Source organism: Rattus norvegicus, chromosome 12, assembly GCF_036323735.1.
Source record: "Rattus norvegicus strain BN/NHsdMcwi chromosome 12, GRCr8, whole genome shotgun sequence".
In the NCBI taxonomy this organism is placed as follows: Eukaryota; Metazoa; Chordata; class Mammalia; order Rodentia; family Muridae; genus Rattus; species Rattus norvegicus.
The window spans coordinates 12,659,432-12,685,565 of NC_086030.1; the positions used below are offsets into that span (position 1 = coordinate 12,659,432).

At 45.4% G+C, this 26,134-nt stretch overlaps 1 protein-coding gene across 1 annotated transcript in view; it reads left to right on the top strand.

The window, feature by feature from the left end:
* Window positions 1–603: 603 nt before the first annotated feature.
* The window catches only part of Flt3 (Fms related receptor tyrosine kinase 3), a 75,550-nt gene continuing 50,019 nt past the window's right edge, over window positions 604–26,134 (top strand). Inside the window, exons 1-2 of the mRNA NM_001415752.1 lie at window positions 604–880; window positions 16,776–16,897. Of these exons, the coding sequence (NP_001402681.1) occupies window positions 838–880; window positions 16,776–16,897 (165 nt within the window). The 5' untranslated portion in view covers window positions 604–837. The remainder of the gene's footprint in view (window positions 881–16,775; window positions 16,898–26,134) is intronic.

The following is a 26,134-nucleotide window of genomic DNA, read 5'->3' on the forward strand; positions in this document are numbered from 1 at the left end:
TTACTGACCCTTTGATCCACACCTGCCATTGTGGAGAGAGAACTAGGACACAGGACAAATGGCTCAGGAGGGTTCCTTCATGGGGAAACCAGGGCTGCTATCCCGTGCTTTCAGTATTCAGCTTGAAACATGGAAACTAGTTGTCACCTAGAAACACTATGAGACTAAAACCCAGAACTAGGAGATGACAACTCGAAACATCCTTTGAGAGTCACTGTCTAATTTGTTTAGGTGTCTGTTTAACCTCCCTAATTTATTGACCTTGAAACCGTGTCTGCTTTTCTGGGTCAGCGGTAGATGGGAATCTTGGACATCCTATGAGAAAGGACGGGGGAGACAAAGAGAATCAGTTCACAACGCAGATCTATCAGATGTGGAATAAAACTCAGAGTCACCAGTGTATAGCACCAATTCGGTGCCCATCACGGGGCATCAAAGATCCCTGCTCGCGGAAGGTCTGTGTGTTACTGTTCTTACGCTCCGGAATTTAAAGCCGAGGTCCCTGGACTCAGCCACAGAGTCCAGGCAACTTCCCCTGAGGGACCGCACCCAGTTTCTCCTGCCGCAGTTTGGGTGCCAGGAGCGCAGGCTGAGGACCACGGCGGGCACGTGGGCTCGGCCGCAGCGCTGCGCCAGTTCAGCCCGCTTGGCAGCCCCCGGGCTCGCGCGGCCGCGGCCTCTGGGGAGAGGTTCCTCCCCCTCTGCTCTGCACCAGTCCGAGGGAATCTGTGGTCGGTGACGCGCATTCTTCAGCGAGCCACCTGCAGCCCGGGGAGCGCCGCTGGGACCGCATCACAGGCTGGGCCGGCGGCCTGGGTACCCCGCGCACCGGAGGCCATGCGGGCGTTGGCGCGGCGCAGCGACCGGCTGCCGCTGCTTGGTAAGGCCCCTCGCCCCCTCTCCATCCCGGCTGAGCGCGCATCACTCCCCCATACCCACTGCGAGCTGTCCCCACCGCCGCGTCACTCCCCTAGTTCGTGCCCTCCCGCGCGTGTGAACTTGGCTTCGGTTCGTCCACCCCCGCCCTCATCCTCTGCAGCGCTCCTCCGCAGCCCCCGGGCCGCCGCGCCTGGGCTCGGGCTTGGATGCTCTGCCAGCCTCGGAAAGTCTGCAACAGCGCAGGTAGCCCGGGACTCCCTAACCCGACCCCGACTACTGTAGATTTTCCAGCGGTGCATTCTCACCTCTTTGAGGCATAGGTTGACCAAGCAAACTCTAATGGGAAAACGGCTGGCATCTTCTGCTAGAGTGGTCATCCCTGCTGGCGACCCCCACCTGTGCCAGTTTTCAGTTAGCTCAATGGCTAGTTACTCTGGAAATACTATGCAAAACAGATTTATAAATTAAAATACTAGCTACCCCTTCCCCTCTCCAATCTATTCTTATTTTAGGATTATAAACCCTAGTGACATTTTCAAGGACTCTGAGGACTTCTCTCCCAAATCACCTGCTCAGCACAGTTGTGATCGAAAATGGTAACCAACAATAGAAAAAAAAGTCTCCATCCGACCCAGTTCGGGTCGGTTCTCGCCAGCTTTCTATTTGGGAAGACAAAGGGGTTGGATTGAGTCGGAGTTGGAGACAGAGTTCTGGGAGTCGGGGGAAGATCAGGCCCTGCCCTAGTTTTGCAGCCTTTGAGGCACTCATGGCTTGGTCTCGGCTTGCCCAGTAACCTACTTCCCCTTCATTTCCAACATTTAGGATTCTGGCTTGAACCCTCGGTGACAAATAGAGAAAACATTTGCAACATAAATGAGCAGAAATCGTTTCCAATTTCTTTTAAGAAAGAAGCACCACGAAGTTAAAAAATGTAGGGTATAAAGGGAAGGGATTGGAGGGAGGGGCGCTTTACTTTTTTTTTTTCTGGAGCTGGGGACCGAACCTAGGGCCTTGCGCTTGCTAGGCAAGTGCTCTACCACTGAGCTAAATCCCCAACCCCAGCGCTTTACTTTTCTTAAAGTAGTTGATAAATAGGACATCTCAAATGCTTATAGTATTACATGGTTTTCTTTTCAGGTTCTAGTAATGCAAAAATAGTTAGCTTGGGCTGTGTATGGCATTCGTGACTTTCCCATAGCAGCGAAGATTTTTCTAAAGGGCTGAGAGGGGTAGGGAAGTAACTCAGTCTCAGAGCCGGATTTGGAACTACGCTCAAACCTCATTGAGCTCCTTCTGAGGAAATGCCTTAATCCCTCTCCAGATTCAAAGTGCAACACATAAACGACAAATATGTAAAATCTTGGCTTCGGTTCGCCCACCCCCGCCCTCATCCCACTGAAGCGCTCCCACTGAAGTTGCTATTTATCACTGTGCCTGCAAAACCGTTGCGGGTCAAGACACCGAGTGACTCAGCTTCAAAGTTACCCCCCACTCCTCCAACTCTGTATCACCTTGGCCAGTTTGTGAGATTTACAAAGAGCAAACTATTGTGACACCCCCGCCCCTCTCCTTTCCCTCTTCGGTGCTGGGGATCAAACTCCAGCCCCCCACCCCCCACCTGTGACTTTATCTGTCTCAGGCACTGCTACTTCTAAGAGAGGATTTCGATATTATGATAACTGAGACACTGTCTCCTTTATGATTGCTGAAGAGTTGTGTTCAGAGCAGCGAGACACGTTCTCGTTGCTGTCTTTGTTCTTGTTTGCCTTGGTTCCTTTTCTCTTGCTGTGCAGAGACACCATGACCAAGGCAAGTTTTATAAAAGAAAGACTTTATTGGGGGCTTGCTTACCATTTCAGAGGGTGACTCCATGACTCTTGCAGGGGATGGTGGGGCTGACAGAGACATGGCAGACAGGCATGGTGCTGGGGCTGGAGCTCAGAGCTCACATTTAGACGCACAAGCACGAGACAGAGAAAGCTAATTGGGAATGCCTTGGGCTTTTGAAACCTCAAAGTCAGCCCCTAATGACATACTTACTCCATGAAGGCCACACCTAATCTTTCCCAAACGGTTTTATATCTGTGGCGCAAGCATTCTAATATATGAGTCTATGGGGGCCACTCTCATTCAGAACAGGACGGTACACTCTCCCAACTCCCACCCCCATCCCACTCGCTGGCTTTTAGCCCTATCATATTGCAAAATGCATGTAACCCAACTTCGAAAGTCCCCATAGTCTATCACAGTCTGGACACAGTTTAAAAGTTCAAAGGCTCTTCTGTGACTCCAAGCAGCCTCTTAATCATAACCCCTGTAAAAGCAAAAGCCAAAAAGCAAATTGCACACTCCAAACAAACAAGGGTCCAGAAAATACATTTCCGTTCAGAACGTGGAAATGGGACCATAGTGAGGAAGTCAAAGACTGAAGCCCAGCAGGGCACACTGGAAATCCTGTACGTTCTGTCTGAGGCCAAAGGCTTAGACAGCTCTGCCCTTCCAGCCTCGCTGACTGCAACGTACTTCTCTCCGATGAGCTGGTTCCACTCCTGGTCTGTAGCTGTCCTCTGCAGGTATCTCACAGCTTTGGCATCCCCAACATCCTAGGGTATCCAACACAATCCAGACTTCACCTTCACAGCTCTTAGCATTAGCCTCTGCTGGTCTCCATGCAGGGAGTTCCCTGACAGGCGCCTGATCTCCGAGGCACTCCTTAACTGCAGGGGAAGATTCCACAGTCCCTTTTCTTTTATACTCTTCACAACTAAAAGCAGAACCTGGTGACTGAGGCTGCCTGCTTGGGCAGGAGTTACTTTTGCATAAACTTTTGTCTATTTATTTCTTCTGTTGACACGCTTTCTTGTGTTTTAGGAGCAGAAGAATCCCTACACATTTCAATTTTGCAAGTTGAACACTTAAGTAAATGGGGTCTTGCCCTGAGGGCATCACTCCCCAGATTCCATTTCGCCATAAGCCTTTCTTTAAGCTTCTTATCTCTTTGAGCACAAGCCTTGGCTTCAACAGTAAATTTCCTGGTGCTCTTTTTCAACTCAAACATTCTTTTTATTTCTTTTTGCCTCACCCGTGCCCTTTTTCACTGTAGATCTGATTGAGAATGCTCACTCGTAACCACACAACACAGTATTAGGCATTCCTGGAATAACCTGTGCCAAAGAAATCAATCCCAGGCATAGTCTTAGGACAAGGGCAAAAAGCGGCCACATTCTTTGCCAAAATATCACAAAGGTGGTCCCAAGGCCAGTTGCTAGTATTTTTCGCCTGTAAAACTTCCTGAGCTGGGCCTCCCTAGTCCACATTACTCTCAACACTATTGTCTTCCTAGTGCCTAGTAGAACAGTGCATTAAGCTCTCTTTACAGTGGTCAAAGTCCCAAAGTCCTCCACACCCCACTTCTGGTACCAATCTGTCTTAGTTACTTTTCTTTTGCTCTAAAGGGATACCATGACCAAGGCAACTTTTATTTTTATTTATTTTTTTATTTTATTTTATGTGAGTACACTGTCACAGTTCTCAGACACACCAGAAGAGGGCATTGACCCCATTACAGATGGTTGTGAGCCATCATGTTGTTGCTGGGAATTGAACTCAGGACCTCTGGAAGAGCAGTCAATGCTCTTAACCGCTGAGCTATCTCTCCAGTCCACCAAGGCAACTTTTAGAAGACAAAAGAAGTTTAGTGAAGCTTACAGTTTCAGAGGATGAGAGTCCATGACCATCATGGTGGAAGCATAGCAATAGGCAGACAGACATGGCCCTGGAGCAACAGCTGAGTGTTCATATCTTGATTCAAAGGAAAGAGAACTAACTGGAAATGGTATATTTTTTTTTTTTTTTGGTTCTTTTTTTTGGAGCTGGGGACCGAACCCAGGGTCTTGCGCTTCCTAGGCAAGCACTCTACCACTGAGCTAAATCCCCAACCCCGGTATATGTTTTTGAAACCCAAAAGCCTACTACCAGTGACACACCTCTTCCAAGGCCACACCTTCTATTCCTTTCCAAATAGTTCTACCAACTGGGACCAACCTCTCAAATATACGGGCCCTTTGGATACCAGACCTCTGATAGCCCCTGACTCTAATGCTTTAGCTTTAATTCTTGCCTCATCTGTGTTTACATTGGCTATTAATTTCTTCATAAGGAACTTCTTATCAGCTTGTAGTAAAATTTCCAAGGGTTGATAGGGGGGGACTCCTGCCTGCTGTTAAAGAACAATCTTCATCTTATAAATGAAACAGCACTTGCAGTAACTTTCAGTTGTCAGTTAAGATGTTTTCGTTGCTTTTGAAAGTGCCTGTTCAACTGAAAATAAGAAGGTAAGGAGATAGTAACAATTGGGAAGGTGCGGTTGGAGAAATGGCTTGGTGGTGAAGAGTGCAGGCTGCTCTTGCAGAGGACCAGAGTTCAGTTCCCAGTGCCTATGTCAGGTAGCTCACAACCACTGAAATCTAGCTTCATGGAATCTGATGCCTCTGGGCATATGTGCATACCAGCACTTACATGCACACACACACAGACACACAGACACACAGACACACACACACACACACACACACACAAACACAGTAAAATAATTTTTTAAAGATTTATTTATTTATTTATCTATCTATTTATTTATTTATTTTATGTATGTGAGTACATAGTCTCTATCCTCAGACCAGAAGACAGCATCAGATCCCATTACAGATGATTGTGAGCCACCATGTGTTTGCTGGGACTTGAACTCAGGACCTCTGGAAGAGCAACCAGTGCTCTTAACCTCTGAGCCATCTCTCCAGCCCATGTTTTTGTTTTTGTTTTGTTTTGTTTTTAAGATGAGTTTACACTTCCTAGGAAAATTTCAGATGAGAAAAGTGAACAGAAGCATAAATAAGGGGAATTTTAAAAAATGTAATCTGTGTCATTGAATGCTTATTTCTGTGCCAAGCACAGAACATTTTTGGAAAATGTGGACAAAAAGGAAAGGAATGATGGTGTCTCAGCTTATGTATGAAGAACTGGGTTTATTGTATTTAACAGATCCACAGTCCTTGCCTTACTCAAGAAAAGCATTTCATAATTCTTTGTGTGTGTGTGTTTGTTTTTGTTTTTGTTTTTTTGTGCAGTTGTGGGGTTTGAGGCAGGGTTTCTCTGTGTAGCTCTGGCTGTCCTGGAACTTGCTCTGTAGACCAGGCTGGCCTCAAACTCTGAGATCTTCCTGTTTCTGTCACCTGTGTGCTGGGAGTAAAGGTGTGTACCACCACTGCCCAGCTCCTTTTGTTCTCTCTCTCTCTCTCTCTCTCTCTCTCTCTCTCTCTCTCTCTCTCTGTGTGTGTGTGTGTGTGTGTGTGTGTGTGTGTGTGTGTGTGTATGTGTCACAGTGAGCAGGTGGAAGTCAGAGGACAACTTGTAGAAGTCAGTTCTGTGTTTTCACTCTGTGGGTCACAGTGATCAAACTCAGTTAGTCAAGTATGTCTACATGTATGTACAGGTGACACATGTGTGCAGTGCATACAGAAGCCAGAAAAGGGCGTCAAATCCCCTAGAACTGTAGTTACAGATGGTTGTAACACACCATGTGGGTGCTGGAAATCAAACCCCAGTGCACTGGAAGAGCTCTTAACCACCAAGCCCTCTCTCCAGCCCCATGAGATTTCCTTTTGGTCAGTTCAACTTTCCAGCACTTGTTTTCATATTTTTTTTCAACAATGAGGAAAGAGATAAAGTACTACTGACAAGTATTTTGATCACTAAATACCTATAGATTAAACACAGCATGAGTTCAAATCTTCAGAACCCATTTAAAGGCTGAGGTTGGTGTGTAATATCAGGGAAACAGGGAAGGGAGACAGGAGAAGCCAAGGATCGGTGAGGTTGGCTATGCAACCGAAACCTTACCTCAGACAAGGTGGGGAATGAAAAAACCTGAGGTTGACCTCTGACCCCCAGAAATGCACGCTGGCCCGCACATGCCTGCACTCATGAGTATGAACCACAGGATGTGAACTGTACATAGATCCACATCATGCGAACACACAAGGTAAAAAAAACAAATTAAATGAAATAAAGACAGCATGCTTCGGTGAAGCTTCAACTAGAAAAAACTAGGAATCCCAAGGGCATTGCCTTATAAAACTTCCTAAATATAGATAGATTGTATACATGCCTGTGGAAAAAGCAGTGTTCCTGCAGTTGAGGTAAAATGAATGATCTATTACAAAGACAAGTAAGATCTTTTGCACGTGGGGAAGAAGCAGTTGGGTTTGGATAGTGTGTGTGTGTGTGTGTGTGTGTGTGTGTGTGTGTGTGTGTGTGAAAGAGACAGACCTCTAACTTACTAAGTAGCCAAGGATGACTTGAACTTTGATCCTCCCAGCCCAGCCTCTTAAGTGCTAAGACTGTAAGGATACTCTGCAGCCTGGTTGGGAGGCTGTTTAGATTTGGTCTTTCCACTATGGCTGGCTCTAAGCTCCTATATAGCTCAGGCCATGGTACCTAGCAAGAAGCAGTTTGTTAAATGGCTCTTTGAGAAAATGTGTTGACTATAATTTTATCATCAGGGAGTGTTTGTGCTCCACTGAGAACTCCCACCCCGTACCATGTCTCCAGTTTACACGGGCCTCTCCTGCCTTCACTCCCTAACGATAAATGATACTCAGAAATCAGTGTGGCGGGAGCCCCTGACAATGAAAGGCACATTCAATGTCAGAGATTGCCATCAAAAGCAAGAGAGACAAGGAAAGAAGGAAGGAAGGAAGGAAGGAAGGAAGGAAGGAAGGAAGGAAGGAAGGAAGATTGCCTTTTGGCTGACTCAGTATTTCTTTCTTTTTTTTTTTAAAGATTTATTTATTCATTTAGTATATATAAGTACACTGTAGCTGTCTTCAGATACACCAGAAGAGGGCATCAGATCTCATTACAGATGGTTGTGAGCCACCATGTGGTTGCTGGGAATTGAACTCAGGACCTCTGGAAGAGCAGTCAGTGCTCTTAACCACTGAGCTACCTCTCCAGCCCTCACTCAGTATTTCTAAGTATTACCTAGCATGTATTCTTTTGTTTGGTTTTGAGTCAGGGTCTCACTATGCAGTCCTGGCTGACCTGGAGCTCACTCTGTAATACCAGGCTGGCCTCAAATTCACCGACACCCACCTGCCTCTTTCTGCCTTTGAGCACTGGAGTTGAAAACATGTGCCGCCACTCCTAGTTCTCTGTGAAATTTTGATTTGTCAAATAAGCAAAACAAAACAAAAATCATAGCAAACTTTTATTCATAAATTTAAAAACAATTAGTCTACAAACTAAAATATTGCATTTATTCTTTTCCTCCCCTCTTTCTTTTTCTTTTCTTCAAGACAGGGTTTCTCTATGTATCTCCGACTGTCCTAGAATCTGCTATGTTGACCACGTTGGCCTCAGATTCACAGAGATCTGTCTGTCTTTGCCTCCTCTATGCTGGGATTAAAGGCATGCATCACCTCTGCCAAGGTTCTTTGGGACTTATTTATTTATTATATATTTATTTATTTATTATATATGAGTACACCGTAGCTGTGTTCATGCACACCAGAAGAGGGCATCAGATCTCATTACAGATGGTTGTGAGCCACCATGTGGTTGCTGGGATTTGAACTCAGGACCTCTGGAAGAGCAGTCAGTGCTCTTAACCGATGAGCCATCTCTCCAGCCCTCTTTGGGACTTTTTGAGGAAGGGTTTTTTTTTCAGGCAGTATATCCCAAGCTGGCCCCAACTCCTCTCACCTCTGCCTCCTCAGTCCTGGGATTACAGGCATGGGTGCTCCCACACCCAGTCCTCGGGACTTACAAAGGTGTCTTGCAGGGAACGGAAATACAAAAGTGGTTTATCATCTGCATAGCGTGGTCCTGCTGCTGTCATTCACTCAGAGCATCTCAGGACTCTCAAGGGAGAGTGAGACCTGAGAAGGGTGTTTAGAGTCTGAGTTATTTTTGTTGGTGGTGGTAATCGGTTGTTTTTTCTTTTTCTTTTTCTCTTTCTTTTTCTTTTTCTTTTTCTTTTTCTTTTTCTTTTTCCTGAGACAAAGAGTCTCACCAACAAGGCTGCCATGGTTGAGTTCCTTCTACCTCAGCCTTCCAAGTGTTGGGGGTCACCACACCTGTCCGACTTTGTCTGTCTTTAGACTTTTTTCCCTCACTGTGGCTTCTAAGGAAGCTTTAGCCGTGGTTACAAGGTCAAAAGTTTTTCTTCCTTTAAGAGACAGGGTCTCTTGTGAGGCCTGCGCCTGGGCGGCTTGGTTAGTTTCTCCAGTGGCTGTCTCCTCAGTGCAATGGAAATAACGACGAAAGCTGTTGTAGAAGTCACGGACGGTTGTCAGGTTGACTCATAGCACTTTGTTCTTTAGATGCCAACACATGTGAAGGAAATATAAAAATAATGTAAAGTGCACACACGATGTTCTTTTGCGGCTAGAGGAATTGCATAAGACGCTAAAAGAGGAACTATTGGTAGTTCTGGGGGTTTGTCTAAACAGTAAATTGTGTGTGTGTGTGTGTGTGTGTGTGTGTGTGTGTGTGTGTGCCCGAGGGTGTTTTCACTATGTCATTATTATGTTGATTGGGAGCCAAGAATCCTCCACAGAATTATAGTCTACATTAGAGCAGAATATTGCCATTTTTACTCTCCCAAATACTGAGCTTTAATCATAAGGTACCCACCGAATTCCATCCTCAAAATCTGTGATTGCCGGACAGTTGTAGTGCACGCCTTTAGTCCCAGCATTCAGAAGGCAGAGGTGGATGGATCTCCATGAGTTCGAGGCCAGCCTAATCTATGGAGTCAGTTCCAGGACAGCCAGGTCTATCCAGAGAGACCTTGTCTGGAAAACAGAATCCTCTGTGATCAGAGTCAGGCTTCCCAGTGCTATTCCGTTCTTGGTGGAAATGCGTGTGGACATCTCAGGACTTGAGATGCAAACAGGAAACTTTTTGCACTGGTTTCAGTGGCTTTGCACTGAAGTTCCTCATTTTGAACAGGAGCCGGCCCCCTTCAAGGGATCGATCTGCAGTGTCTGACTTAGGTGTGTGCTTTGCAGAAATGGAGACAGAGTCTGAAAATACCCTTAGGGTTTGGAGTCAATCCTTTGGAGGAAGTTTGTATGGCCTCTCTCCCTCTCTCTCTTCCTTCCCGACCGCCAGATCCTTCTCCCCTCCTTCACTTCTGAGTGCTTTTGAGCAGTGTCTACTTCTAGAACCCATGTTAAATGCTCCCCAGGACTGGGCTGCACCTCAGTATTACAGCATGTGCCTAGCACGCATGCCTAGTTCTGTCGCCACCACCTTCCCAGGTACCATACATCACCTCCAAATTGTCTCACAGTGCTCCTCTCCTCAAAGGATTCACAGGCTAACACTGAGGTGCTAGCAGCTGAGGTGCCAGCTTGGACACAGCTGGAAACTGTGATACAATTTTAGAAGCATCTACAGAATTGTAGCCAGAAACTAAGGTCCGGCTTCTGAGAGGAGAGACCATTTGAACAACGCTATGAAGCTGTGTGATGGGGGAAGCAGAGGGTGAGGACAGTCCCAGCAAGTAGGAAGGAGTCCCAGCAAGGAGCAAGGTTCAGGGTAGCATACCTGAAGGAAAACCATAATTCCTGTCTTGGTTGCTGGGGCATAGTGACTAAGGGTCTCTAGGATTATAGTGGCTATCCTTCACAGTGTTCTAACTCAGAAAATTAATTTTTTATACTTATTTAGTGTGTGTGTTTGTGTTTGTGTGTGTGTTGCACACACCTGCATGCCTGGGAACACCAAGGCAGGTATGTGGAGGTCAGAGGACAACTTGAAGGAGTTGGTTGTCTCATTTCACCATTTAGGTCCCAGAGACCAAAAACTTGGGTTCTCGGGCTTGCCCACAGAGCCATCATCTTGCTGGCCCCTTCTTGGCCTTTATTATGGAGACCAGGAACCTCTGGCTGGTTTCAGGAAATCTGTTATGTCATTCTCTCCCTCTCTGTCTGTCACCTAAGAACATTGTTTTATTTATTTACTTTTTAGAGAAAGTGTTCATTCTTTTCGTGATTTTTTCCAAGGGATCTGTGAGTCCAAAACCCAGTTAAGAAGCCTGCAGAGAGCTGCGCAGGCTTTAGTGGAGGATGTGTGGTGTCAGTGTGGAGGAGCTAAGGGACCAGCTAAGAAGCAGGGGTCCAGGTCAGAAACACTCAAGACTTTAATCGTGATGACGGTAATACAGAGGCCGAACTGAGGGGAGATTTGAGGATAATCAAGACAGCAAAATGCTAGGGTGTGGCTAATATTTGGATGGAAAATGAGAGTGGGAGAGGACTCAGTTCTGTTCCCAACACCCTCATGGCAGCTCACAACCATCTGTGACTCCAGTCCTAGGGGATCCTATGTGGTCTTTCAGATTCTGCAGGTAGCAGGCATCCTGTGGTATATTCAGGCAAACACGTATGCACACGACAATGTTAAACCCTTTCTTAGTATTATTTAAAAAGAAAGAAAGAAAGGGCATGAGATGTCTTGGCATTCTCCTGTCTCATATAATCCAAACCCATAGCTGTCATCGGAGAGCAGAGATAGATAGATAGATAGATAGATAGATAGATAGATAGATAGATAGATAGATAGATCGATCTTGGGTTTTGTGTTTGTTTATTGAGACCCAGCCTCGCTTCTGGAGCTCGCTGGCTTTGCTCTCAGGTAGACCAGACTTGCCTGAGAGTTGAGGCAACTCTCCTGCCTCTGCCTCCTGAGGGCTGTTTTCTCAGGAGGGGCTGACAGGCACGCACTACCACACCTGGATTTACTGAGTTCTGGTGTTGTGTGAAGCAACGTTGTGGTTTATTAAGAAGAGATTTTAATAGAGGCTTAAGCATGAGTCAAGCCGTTATAGAGGGCATGAACACGCAGGAGGAAGTGTGGGCTTCTCAAGAGAGAATCGCTTTAGCCTAGACTTTGATTTTAGACTGATGTCATCCCCCTGGAAATACCCTCCCCGGGGCCATTCTTTTCCTTTCAAAGCATATAATTTTTCGAGCCTCCCCACCATTCGTAATTCCAGTGCTCCCTCAGGACTCCACATGGATTTGCAGCAATGATCTGGGAGTTTTCGCCATGTCTTTGGAATGGATTCTTGGGAAAGAGCGCTCGCGCTGATGATGTCACGTCATGCATCAGCTTTTTGCAGCCAGATGTGATGAGTCATGCTGCGATAGCAATTTCACCTTCTAAAATGTCTGCCTCCCTGAGTTTATTAGAAACAAACCGGACAACGGACATCACTATCCACTCGCAGAGCATCTCCGCCCCACCCCCAATTCCCTTGTGGTCATCGTAAACCCCCGTTCTCTACACCTAGCCCCCGGCAGTCAATAATCTCTTTTCTGTTGCTATTTTTTTCCCCTCTTTTCAAAGATCATGTGTGGAACTGTATAGTATGTGGTCTTTCGACTTTGTTTACAGACATAGAATAATGTCTTTGGCCTTTCGTTACTTAGATGGGGCTGTCCTAGAACTCACGGGATCCACCTGACCCTGCCTCCTGAGTGCTAGCATTAGAGCTGTGTATCACCATGTCTGGACTCTCATAAATTCTTTGAGATTACCTCATGCTGTTACATATCAGTATTTTCCCTTTCTAATGCTAAGTAGTATTCTAATGTGTGGACACCTCGTAGTTTATTTATCTGTTAAGCTGCCTTTTGGACCTTCATTTTCTCCTGGTTTCTGTTGATTATGAGTGGTTTTGTAAAAGTTCAAGCACAGGCGGTTCACAGGAATGCAGTGTTAATTCCTCCAGGGTAAATACACGAGCATGGTCTTGTATAGATGGATTTTAGGCTAGGTGAATGCTCAACTATTGTCTTAACTGAGTTGTGCCATCTGCATCTGCCCCAAGGGCCCATGGGGATTGCAGTTGCTCAACACTCCTGTCTGCATAGGCTGCAGTCAAGTTTTCTGCTTTTGTCCCTGTTTCCCGTCTCAGTCCGGGTCCTGGTTTTATGCTCTGCTGCCGGCTTCCCTCCTCCCCCTCCCAGTTCTGATACAAACTAGCAACATGCTGTGGCTTCGATTTGTGTTTCCCTAAGTGGCTGATGATGTGAAGCAATTCCCACTCACTCACTCATTTCCGTGCTTGGCTACTCTCTTATTCTTGGCTTTGAAGAGTTATTTGTATATTTTGGATACAAACGACTTGTCAGAGTTGTGTTGTGGAACAGTTTCTTTCCCCTGAAATCGAAACATTTCATCCTACAGGGAAGCTCTTTAAGCAGGGAGATAAAATAATTTCAAGACAGCTTCAGGAAGTCCCTAAAACTGACCAAATTCACTGGGTACCTACCCAATTAAGCAATAAAAGGTGCAAAGATGACTCTTGAGATGGCCATGAGCTGCTTGGAAGAAACAGAAGGTAGCAGAGCTGCCTGGAGGAGGTTTAGATCCATGGGGTCACTTGGAGAGGACCCTCTCCAACCTGGTGAGCTGCAGATTGTGTGGTGTGCTCCAGGTCCCCAGCTTGGTGAACTGTCACCCATGCTAGGTTGGCCTTTGGTGATGCATCAGTCTTTGGGCCATGTCTGCTCCTGTAAGTAACCCCTCACCCATATTCCTTTAACTCTAATAAAATTCACTGGTTTGGCAAGCTGGACTTTGGTGGCATCTGGATTTTGCTCTGTCCTGGGCTCCCCTTCTGGGCTAAGTAGATGTGCTTATTTTAGCCCTCCAGGAAAAGTTTTGTCATTCAGGAGGAATTATTGGGAAATAATCCCATTCCGAGACCTTGGATCTGCGCTTCCAAGTAATGGCCGTGTCCCTGTAACCCTGGTGTTGGGAATATAGAGACAGATCGATCCCAGTGGCTTGCTGGCCAGTCTTGCTGAAAGAGAAACTCAGGTTCAGTGAGAGACCCTGCCTCAGGAAATTGGGTTGAAAGTGATGGAGTATGTGGAGGTTTGAATAGGAATGGCCCCATAGACTCGTGGGTTTGAATAGTTGGCCCACAGAGAGTGGTACTAGTAGGAGGTATGACCTTGTTGGAAGACGTGTGTCACTATGGAGGTGGGCTTTGAGATCTCTTGTGCTCAAGCTAGGTCTAGTGTGTCAGTTCTCCTTCTGCCTCAGATCAAGTTGTAGAACATTCAGCTCCTTCTCCAGCAATATGTCTGCCTGCATCCCACCATGTTTCCTGCCATGATAATACCAGACCAATGTCCTGAAACTGTGAGACAGCCTCAAATAAATGCTGTCCTTTATAAGAGTTGCCTTGGTCACGGTGTCTCTTCACAGTGCTGGAACAGTAACTATAACAGAGTAACACGCACAGTGTCGATCTCTGGCCTCTGTACACACACACACACACACACACACACACACACACACTCACACACACACTCACACACATACACACACAAAGTAAAAAGTCAGCTATTCCCAAAGGAAGCAGGAAAAGAAGACAAGGGAATTAAGAGCAAACAGGACACACAGAAATCAAAGAACAGGATGATAGTCTTAACCTTAATCACACCAATAATTTCCTAAACCAATATCACAACAGAGAGGGCGATTTTGCTGTGTGATGATTTTATTTTCAAGTTCTCTATAATAAAGTTTTAATTAAATCAGTATTTAAAAAGACAAAGTTAGTCAGATTTTGTTAAAAAAAAAAAAGAGATGAAATTTAAACTTTGTGCCGCATAAATGAAGTTTCCTATGTATGAGAGTGTAATAGGCTAAACGAAAAAGAATGAATGGTCAGGCGTGGTGACACACATTTTTAATGTTAGAGCTGGGAAGCAAAGGCAAGAGAATCTCTGTGAGTTCAAGGCCAGCCTGGTCTACATAGTTCTAGAACAGCCAGGGCTACACAGAGAAACCTGTCTCAAACAAACAAAACAAACAAGAAGAACAAAAAAACAAAAGCACACTCGTATACACACACACACACACACACACACACACACACACACACACACACACACACACACACGAAGAAAAATGAAACAAAACAAAAGAAAAAACAAAAGGAAAATAGCAAATTCAGAATTCCGTAAGGAAATAATCCTGACCAGAGTTAAAACCCAATGAACAAGAGAAGCAAAACAATGACTCCGAGGGGATGTAACCAAGGTCGACGAAAGAATTAGAAAACCGAGGAGCCTCAGAAAGACCAACAGGAAAACAAAGACCAAAGACACAAATGCAGCGTGATGTTAAACTTGCCATGTGTTACAAATCCGTAAAACCGTTTAAAATTCAAAATAAATCTTTTTTTTTTTTCCGGAGCTGGGGACCGAACCCAGGGCCTTGCGTGCTTGCTAGGCAAGCGCTCTACCACTGAGCTAAATCCCCAACCCCTAATCTTAAAGAACCTGACTTGGGCAAACTATCTGAAGAGTCACCACAGTAAAACAAGCAAAAACCAATTAAAGAATATTTTAGGTATGTGAAAGGATACTGGACATTCTCACTTAAAGCAATACTGTGTAGCTCACCCCGTCACTCCAGCTCAAACAAAGAATCAAAAAACGCACTGTGAGTGGAGACACTAGTAGCCAATGAAGAGGGAAAGTCTTGTAGGCAGAAGATGGCACAGTGGGTAAAAGTGTGTACCACAAAAGCTCAGCTGACTTGTGGCTCATACACACACACACACACACACACACACACACACACACACACACACACGTGCTAGCACATACACAATAACCATATAATTTTATTTATTTATTTATTTTTTTGGTTCTTTTTTTCGGAGCTGGGGACCGAACCCAGGGCCTTGCACTTCCTAGGCAAGCGCTCTACCACTGAGCTAAATCCCCAACCCCAATAAACAAACTTTTTTTTTCTTTTTTTTCCGGAGCTGGGGACTGAACCCAGGGCCTTGCGCTTGCTAGGCAAGTGCTCTACCACTGAGCTAAATCCCCAACCCCACAATATAATTTTAAATGGCAGAAAGGCGGATGGTCTTGTTCTAGCAGATGTTGCTGAGAATGTGACACAGGCAGAATCCCATGTGTGTCTGGGAGTATCTGTTTGAAACAGGAAACTTTGGAGGATAAAAGCTCACAATTAATTGGAGTGTGTGTGTTGGGGCGCCTGCATAGGTATAGCTTTAACCAAATTCATTATACCCATTTCCTAAGGTAAATGCTCTAATGTATTCAATTTAAGTAAATTAGACCATGAAGTCTTATAGTGGTTGTTTTTTGGTTGCTTTGTTTTGTTTTTTTTTGTTTCTTGTTTTTTGTTTGTTTGTTTTTTGAGACAGGGTCTCACTATATATCCTTGGTTGCTCTAGATCATGTTATATAGACCAGGCTGGGTTCAAGTTCACAGAAATCCACTTGTATCTGCCTCTGCTCAGTGGTTAGGGGCACTGACTAAGAGGTCCTGAGTTCAATTTCCAGCAACCACATGGTGGCTCACAACCGTCTGTAATGGGATCTGATGCCCTCTTCTGGTGTGTCTGAAGACAGCTACATATACATAATACATAATACATAAAAAAAATAAGTAAATCAAGAGAGAGAGACAGACAGAGACAGCAACAAAGAGAGAAAGAGAGCGCTCTCCACTACAGGACCCCAGAATTAGCAACATACGTTTCTCAGTATCACCAGCCTCACTTCAAAAGCCAAACAGCTAGCTGTGGCCACCATGTTGGACAACACAGAAGGGGAACATTCTCATCGCCATAGACAGCTCCATGGAAGCCCTGCTCTCCTTTGGAGTTAGACCAGCTTTCATGAAGCTTCACTTCCTATACTCTCTTCCGTCCACCAATTTTCCCTGTTTGCATTCTGTTTCTTTGTTCTGTGGTAAGACGTGTGCTGATTTTCTTCCCGCAGCGTGCCTGTACCAACGTCATCATTTTTGTTTTGCTTTGTTTTGTTTTACAGTTGTTTTGTCAGTAATGATTCTCGAGACCGTTACAAACCAAGATCTGCCTGTGATCAAGTGTGTTTTAATCATTCATAAGAACAATGGCTCGGCGGCGGGAAAGTCATCGTCGCACGTCATGGTAATGTAATATGAACACAAGGCTTCTTCTGTTCTGCCCTGGAGGCTAGCTAGACATCATAGGCTATTGAAACCCGCCATGGCTAAGTGGGCACTTCTAACCCTTTAGTGTACTACGCGCTAGAGGGTCATCTACCTTGCTACCATGGCGTCAACCACATCCTGGAGGGTTGGAGGTCATGGATTGAGCTCTGGCACTGAGGGTCAGTGTGTTTGTATATGTGTGTGCACGTGGGAAGATCTGTGTCATGTCCTCTTGTGGGTATGAATTTGAAAGGGCACCCATACCCAGTGTGAAGAAGTGGTGAGCTCTTCTCTTTCTCTTTCCCTCCCCCTGTTGCCCTTAACATTTACTTGTTTGTGTGTTTATGTATGGGGGCATCGTGTATGTAAGCTGGTCCTCTCCCTCTGCCACAGGCACCTTTGACCCCTGAGCCATTACACTGCCTGTATTCCCTTTCCTATTGTAATAAATATTAGCGAGAGCGAGAGCGAGGTCACAGCGCAGGGTTCCTTCCCGTCTTAAACATTTACTTTATTATTATTATTATTTTGGTTCTTTTTTTCGGAGCTGAGGTCCGAACCCATGGCCTTGCGCTTCCTAGGCAAGCGCTCTACCACTGAGCTAAATCCCCAACCCGTCTTAAACATTTATGTTCCCGGATAAAACACACACACAGCCTTTATATATTTTTTTCAGCCTTTTTATTTTAATATAAAATACCTGGTCAGCTGCCTGCCCTCCATACTGGTAGAATTCACCTCCTCTCCATAACCCACGTTATTACTTACTATGTTTCATCTGGGCTGCTCCAAGACACAACCAGGCAGTCCTCTGAGACGCGTTCTCTTGGCCCTAGGGCGTGGCGGTTCTTCTTGCTCTCTCTCTCTAACGGCAGCTTTCCTTCTCCCGCCTGCATGGTCTTCTCTATCCCATGGTGGCTTCTTCTGTCTTAGCCTCTTTCCTCCTTCCAGTGGTCCCAAGTCCAGGAAGCCTAAACCCCGCCTATGTCTCTTCTCTATGTCTCTATTGGCTGCTGGCATCTTTATTTACCAATCAGAATTAACCGGGGGCAGGTCCCTCAGGCTACTTTCAGACTCCAATTCTCCGAGGCTGGCACTTAGCATTACAATAAACCGTAACGCTGGCGAAACCTCAACATTTTCCTTCTCTAAATATTTGTTTATTGTGATTTGATATGTATGAGTGTTTTGTCTGAATGTATGTATGTATGTATGTATGTATGTATGTATGTATGTATGTATGTATGTATGTGTATCACGTGCATCCTGGTGCCTGCCAAGGTTTAGAAGAGGGTGTCAGGTGCCCTGGAACTGGAGTTACAGGTAGTTGTGAGCCGTCATGTCGGTGCTGGGAATGGAACTTGGGTCCTCTGCAAGAGCAGTCAGTGCTCTGATCGCTGAGCCATTTCTCTAGCCCCTGTTGCTCTCCCCTTAAAAATATCATTGCCGGGGGCTGGGGATTTAGCTCAGTGGTAGAGCGCTTGCCTAGGAAGCGCAAGGCCCTGGGTTCGGTCCCCAGCTCCGGAAAAAAAAAGAACCAAAAAAAAAAATATATATATATATCATTGCCGAGGGTTGGGGATTTAGCTCAGTGGTAGAGTGCTTGCCTAGCAAGTGCAAGGCCCTGGGTTCGGTCCCCAGCTCCGAAAAAAAAGAAAAAAAATATCGTTGCCATTATTATTATTAATTATTATTATGATGTATTTTATGTGTATGGGTGTTTTTGTCTGTATGAATCTCTATATGCCATATGTATACATGGTACCCACAGAGGCCAAAAGAAGACATTGAGTCCCCTGTAACTTGAATCCCAGAAGACTACGAGCTGCCTTGTAGGTTTTGGGGACCGAACCCGGGTCCTCTGGAAGAACAGCTTAAGAACATCTTAACCCCTGAGCTGACTCTCCAGTCACCTCTCTTTGATACTAGCCATCTAACATGGCTCTCTTCTACTTCTTCAAGTATATGTTTAGTGAACGCCCTGAAATGAAGGAAGCTTACATGACCCAGAACTGCAAATATTAGACATTTCTATACAGCAAATAAGAACTTATCAGCCAACTCCACAGACATTTCCAGGTTAGGATTCAGTAACTGTTTTCTTTCTCAGAGATAGAAAAATATATAATGCTACAGCTTGCCCACCCCCAACTCTCAGAGATTAGAAATAATCTTGAGTTTTGAAAGCAATATGAAGTGAGTTTCAATAGCAATATTTTATATATATATATGTATATATGTGCATGTGAGATATATGTATATATATATGCATACATACATAATACCTCAATTTAAAACACTTTTTTAATGGCAGAAACTTTTTTTTTTTTTTTTGGAAACAATGTTTCTCTGTCACCCTGGCTGTCCTGGAACTTACTTTGTAGACCAGGCTGGCCTCAAACTCAGAGATCCACCTGCCTCTGCCTTCCCAGTGCTGAGATTAAAGGTGTGCACCACCATGCTTTCCTGGCAGAAGCATTATTGGTTTTAATTTTTAGAAAACTGGTATTGGCAGTGTAACAATCAGGCCTATCAATAAATAAGGCATTTTAGTATGTCATAGCCGAGAGCAGATGAAGTCCTAAGTGAAAGCGTGTGGTTGACTGGAGCACTGCCAGGTCAGGGACTTTCATGAACGGCAATTCCTTCCCCAGGTCAGCCTCAGGGGAAGGGCAAGGATGAGTAAGGATGTCCACAGAGTCTGCAGAAAGTGTCAACCACAGCTTCTTCCTCCTGGGTGACTGCAGTCTGAAGCTCTCCCCCTCCACTAACCCCTCCCCAAATCAGCTAACCTGCCTCCTTGAGCTGTATATAATATGATAAAGGCCAGGCAGCTGGTGCGTCTCCATCAGACTGCCTGTCCCACCCGACCGCAGCTCTCCCTCATCCATGTCTGTGTCTGCTGTATACTCATTTTCTGGTCACCCCAGGACAGGTTGAGCTTGAAGTTTGCAGGTCACGGCATAGTAGCATTTCAGTGTGGATATAAGAGAATTAGGTGGCACTGGAGTTTCAACTTCTGGTGTCTTTCCAGTGTCAGGAAATAGATTCGCACATGTATGTGTTTTTACCACATATATTTATTTATTGTGTGTGTGTGGGGGGAGCTAGGTATACACATGACCCAGAGGGAGTTGCACAGGTCAGAAGAGAACTCTTGGATTGGGTTTGTGACTTCCAACATATGGATACCAGGGGTCAAATCCAGCTCTTCAGGCCCGGCAACTTAGACTTAGCTACTTAAACTTCAGGGACATCTCCCCAGCCCCAAACGTTGATTTCTTGTTGTTCTTGTTGTTTTGAGACAGGGTTTGTATGCGTAGCCTTCACAGCTGTAGAACTTGGTCTGTAGACCAGGCTGGCCTTGAACTCACAGAGATTCACCTGCCTCTGCCTCCTGAGTGCTGCTGGGATTAAAAGCATATACCACCACACCCAGCTCAAACACTGATTGTGTGTGTGTGTGTGTGTGGGTGGTGTTATGTGCCTCTGTGTGCAGTTCGTCCAAGTCCATCATGCACACGTGGAGATCAGAAGACCACATCTCTCACCCTCCACCATGTGAATCCCTGGGATTGAACTCAGGTCCTAAAGTCCAGTGGTGAGTGTCTTTTCCACTGAGCCATCTCATCAACCCTATGTGCCTCCTTATAAAGACAATTTCTTTCTGTTGTGGCTGTGTTTTGAGACAGGGTTTCCCTGTGTAGCCCTGACTGTCCTGGAACTCACTCTGTAGACCAGACTGGCCTTGAACTTACAGAGAGAGTTTCGCCTGCCTTTGCCTCCTGAGTGCTGGGATTAAAGATGTGTGCTACTATACTTGGCTAAAGTCAATCTTTAAAGCAAATGCCTAACTATTAGTCTTGGCCCCTACTCATGGATCCTGCGTTGCTATTTTAGTATAATATTCCTGGGCACTGTTGAGGATCATGGGAAGACCTAGTAGTTCCTAAAGCTCACTATCAAATTGCTGGGCAAGCGCGGACTACAGAGAACTTGAGCGCTCACCCTCAGCCTCTCATGGAAGTGAGTCTGCTCTGCTGGGACGTTGTCTCAGTGTGCTTCTGTCACACTGACCAAGGCCAGGACTTGAGGGTGGAAGGGGCTGTTAGTTCTCGAGACATCGTTGTGGAAATTTATAGTCCAGTGGTGTTTCGAATGACCAAGCACCTCCCAAGGTAGATGCCTGGCTTATTCTATATTTATTAATTGAAATTTTAATTACAAGGAAGAGCTATGTCTTCTCCCCCATCATGTTTATTTACCGAGTTATCTGTTTAGATTCACGCAGACTCGTGACATTTAGTGTTTGTGTAGATCTTGAGCCCATTCGGAGGGACACTCAACCACCATCACATGACTTTCCCTCCTGCATGTGTCTCTCTCCTCCTAAGTTCACGCTCAGAGCCATGAGGGCTCACTCCAGCCTTCCCTTTTCTTTTTTATACTTCTCTCTGGAAGTGAGAGACCTGCTCGTACCTGTGATATGATTGCTTGCTTGCTATTTATTTATTTATTTATTTATTTATTTATTTATTTATTCATTCATTCATTCATTCATTCATTCATTCATTCCATCCTGGTTTATAAGCAGTCTCAAAAGTACTGGCCAGTATCCAGTGGGCTCTCGTGGAGCTGTGTATAGGATCTGTGTGCAGTGGTTTTGTCTTTTGCTACATAGTAACCAATGTTTATTGTCACAGTTATCTATGATGCGTACATCTGCTGTCTTCTGCCCTACCCTTTTCCTTATAGCTTTGTGGCTCGTTTCCCACACAATGGGGTTTCTCTTGTTTCTATTCCACTTTGACACCTTTCCATCTTATCCTCTTCACCTAGTTCCTCCCCCACACCCTCACCTTTCACTTTTTTGACACGGGACTTTATTTTATAGCCTAAGTTGGCCTGAAACCATGTAGCTCAGTCTGGCCTCAGACTGGGCAGTCCTCCCAAGTCTTGGAATCGAGGTTGCTACACTTGGCTGCTGGCTGATTGTTTTACTTTTAAATTTTATTTTGGATCCTAGAAGTCAAGAGTTATTAAAAACAAAACAAAACAAAACAAGATATATGCAGGGCTATGAGTTTAGCTTGGTGGTAGAACAGGAGCCTAGAATATGTGAGGCCTGGGGTTCTAATCCCAACACTGAAAAAAAAATACACTTGGAGAGAGAGAGAAGTGTCCGTGGTTAAGGGCACTGGCTGCTTCTGCAGAGGACCTGGTTATGTTCCCAGAACACACATGATGGCTCACAACGATGTGTAACTCCACTTCAGGGAATCTGATGGCCTCTTGGGGATGCCTTTTTGGGCTCTGCAGGTTCCTGTACTCGTGTGATATACATAGATTCACATAGGCACACACACATATATTCATGTATTTTATTTTAGGAATAGATACTCAGAGAAATATCACCTTTGCACCTCTACTACTGAGCCCCACGTCTCTCTTACAGTTAGCACCTTCCGTGTACACAAACAAGTAGATGTGTATGTGTCTCATGCCTGCTTCTTCCTTGTGCATAACCACACACTTGAAGGTGGTGTAAGTGAGCCTTAGCTATAGGGAGACCCCCAAATGAGAGTTGAGAATGGAGTTCGATGCAAAAGCAAGAGGTTTATTGTTCTAGTGCGCTGGGGTCATCTTCTCTCTCTCTCTCTCTCTCTCTCTCTCTCTCTCTCTCTCTCTCTCTTTCTCTCTCTCTCTCTCTTCCTCTCTCTCTCTAATAAAGATTTATTTATCTATTATATACACTGTAGTTGTCCTCAGACACACCAGAAGAAGGAATCGGATCCCATTACAGATGGTCGCGAGCCACCATGTGGTTGCTGGGATTTGAACTCAGGACCTCTGGAAGAGCAGTCAGTGCTCTTAACCACTGAGCCATCTGTCTAGCCCCAGTCTCTCTTTTTATATAATTTTCGAGGGCAGATTATAGCAAGAGCAACTAGGTACATAACGATTGGTGGTCCTGGTGATCTTTATAATTGTCTGGGACAGGAGGGGAACTCAAGGACCCCCCGTAAGGCCCAGTGGGAAGTTCCAAGTTGGGCCTCTCTCAGTGGAGAGCATGGCAGTAGCCCTTTTCCTCTGAGGGGTACAGGCAATCCCTGCAAGTCAGTTCCCAGAGCATGTCCTTATTATTACTATTTTTTATGGCTGCAGCATACTCCACTGCGTGGATATACCACGGTTTGTTTAGTCACTCTCCTCTGTTGGAGCATTTACATTGCTTCCATTATTTTGACATTGCCTACAGCACTGTAGTTGATGTTACTAATTGTTTGGGGGACACATTTCTAATGGTGCTGGCTCAGACAGCAAGTGCATGTATGGGTTTGTTTTTTTTTTTTTCCTTTTCTTTTTTTTGGAGCTGGGGACCAAACCCAGGGCCTTGCACTTGCTAGGCAAGCGCCCTACCACTGAGCTAAATGCCCAACCCCATGTATGGGTTTCTTAGGTGTGTCGCCGAATTCCCCTCCGGAAGCCTGTGTGAACTCCTAAGCAGTGCGTGAGAAGTGTCCCCTTCCTCAAAACCTCACAATCAGAATGCATCGACAGACTTCATGTTTGCCAGTTGCAGTGATGAGAAGCGTTTTCATTCGTGTGGGCTTTCAACATCTTCATGTATATTTGAGGGCTGCTCCCTATATATAGTTTTTGAAAGAATGGGACCATTAAAATTTTGTTTTTTAGATTTATTTTGTGCACATGAATGTCTTGCCTCTATGTATGTCTGTGCACCATGTGTCTTCCTGGTACCCTTGGACCTCAGAAGAGTGTGTTGGATCCTTAGGGATTGGAGTCAGAGACGGCTATGAGCCTCCATGTCAGTGCTGGGAACCAAACCTGGGTCCTTTGTAAGAGCTGCTGGTGCTCTAATCACTGAGCTGTCTTTCTAGTCACTTCTCCTTTCTTTCCTTTTTAGATTAAAAGTGGATCATTTTCGTTTGCTTTATTTATTTTTTTTTAATGACTCTCTGGCTCTTATGATGGCTGCAGATATGTTGGGCAGTTTGGTAATACCCAGAGGCGCTGCATGGGGGAGGTTCAATGACAGAATGCCTCCCGGGTAACATGGACAAGGGCACCTTTGATCCCCAACATTACAAAAGAGAAAAAAAAGAAAAAAATCTGATACAGAAAATACTTAATCATCGGGGGCTTCTACCCTGCCTTTGATCATTCAGTTCCCAGATAAAACACACACAGCTTTATATTTATGATAAGCCTTTAAAGCATTGGAGCTGGGTGGGTATCAACCCTCTGTGCTACTGGAATTGATAACCCTGAGTTAGAACTCGCCACTTTCCATCTGGGCCTCTCTTGATCCTAATTGGCTGGCCCTCATGGCCATGTTTTATGACTCACTTATCCCATGGTGATTTCTCCTTTCCTCTCCAACTTCTCCCTTCCCCTATGGGCTCCTGCCTCAGATCCCAAGCTCAGCATCTGAAACTCCACCTACCTCTCTTCTGCCCCGCTATAGGCTGTAGGCATCTTTATTGACCAATCAGGGATGACTTGGGGCAAGGTTACGTAGTGTCACTTGATCTGTGTGAGGATCTCCTAGTTCCCAAGGCAACCGGACAGTATGTAGCACAACAATAGGACAGATCAAATCTTAACAATGTCAAATTAAGGAGCAAGGCTTGCACACAAAGGCTGGTAAACCTAAGATTTCACTCAGAGACTCAGACCTACAGAATTCAGCATTATAGTACATAGCAACAGACCAAGCCTCAGCAAAGATCACAGAGCTTGGCTGTGGTATGCATGTAGCCGTGGTTACATAGAGAAGTCCTGTCTCAAAACAAAGGGAAGCTGGTTGTGGTGGTGCCTGACGTTAATCCCAGCAAAGGCAGAGGCTGGCAGATCTCTTAGTGTTGCAGCCAGGATAGTCTACATACAGCACCAGTTCTCAACATGAGTGTCATGACCCCTTTGGGGCCACATATCAGATATCCCGCATATCGGTTATTTACATTACAATTCATAACAGTTACAAAACATTAGTTATGAAGTAGCAATCAAGTAATTTTATGGGATGTGTTCGGTGTCTCCACAATATGAAGAACTGTGGCTGGAGAGATGGCTCAGAGGTTAAGAGCACTGGTTGCTCTTCCAGAGGCCCTGAGTTCAATTCCCAGCAACCACATGGTGGCTCACAACCATTTGTAATGGGGTCTGATGCCCTCTTCTGGTGTGTCTGAAGACAGCTACAGTGCACTCACATAAATAAAATAAATCTTTTTAAAAAATGGACATTGACTATAAATGTGAAGGACGTATTAAAGAGTTGCAGCATTAGGAAGGTTGAAAGCCACTGACATAGAGTTGTAGGCCAGCCAGAAATACACATTGAGACCCCGTCTTGAGGAAAGAAGGAAGAACGGACCACGGTGTCTGTAGCTTCTTCCTGGTGTGCAGACGTGGGAAATACTGAGGGCTGCCTTGCAGGATGCCGGTGGTCCTGAAAGGCTTGCTCGTGGGGTTGGGGATTTAGCTCAGTGGTAGAGCGCTTGCCTAGCAAGCACAAGGCCCTGGGTTCGGTCCCCAGCTCCGAAAAAAAGAAAAAAGAAGAAAAGAAAAAGAAAAGAAAGGCTCGCTCGTGGTCCCCAGTGTTGGTGGTAAATTGCCCTTCACCGTGCCTCATATCCTAGGTCCCCATTCACCCAGTTCACCTCAGGGACACTCTCCGTAGCCATAACATAGTGGGGTGGCAGGAATCTTTCGGTTTCCAAAAGGAGCTGAGTTCAGGGTATGATCCTGGCTGCCTGGAGACATATATACCTGCAAAGGAAACTTTCATTCTCCTGATATAATGGTTGCCTCAGAGGCTTCCTGGCTCCGTCTGCTAACCTAGGCCTAGTCCTGGAAGCCTCTAGCTTCCATACAATCTAATCTAGGCTTAGAATGTGTTCAGCCTCTGAGACTTACTGCTGAACAAGCTCCCCCTTTAGTTCTGTTTGAGCTCTGGCTGGCTGGTCAACTCAGCAGTCCTGGGTCAAACTCCTCTCCTAGAAAACTGCTTCAAACCAGCTTCTTTCAGTTCTGCTTGGCCTCGTACTAACTCTGGCAATCTGTTCTCATCTTCTGGCTCCTTCTCATTCTCTGGCTCATTTCTGACTTCACCTGTGTCTAGCTTGTTCTCTTTGCAACCTGTTTCTCTATACAACTGTCCTGTTAAAACTGCCCTCTCTCTTCTTCCTCT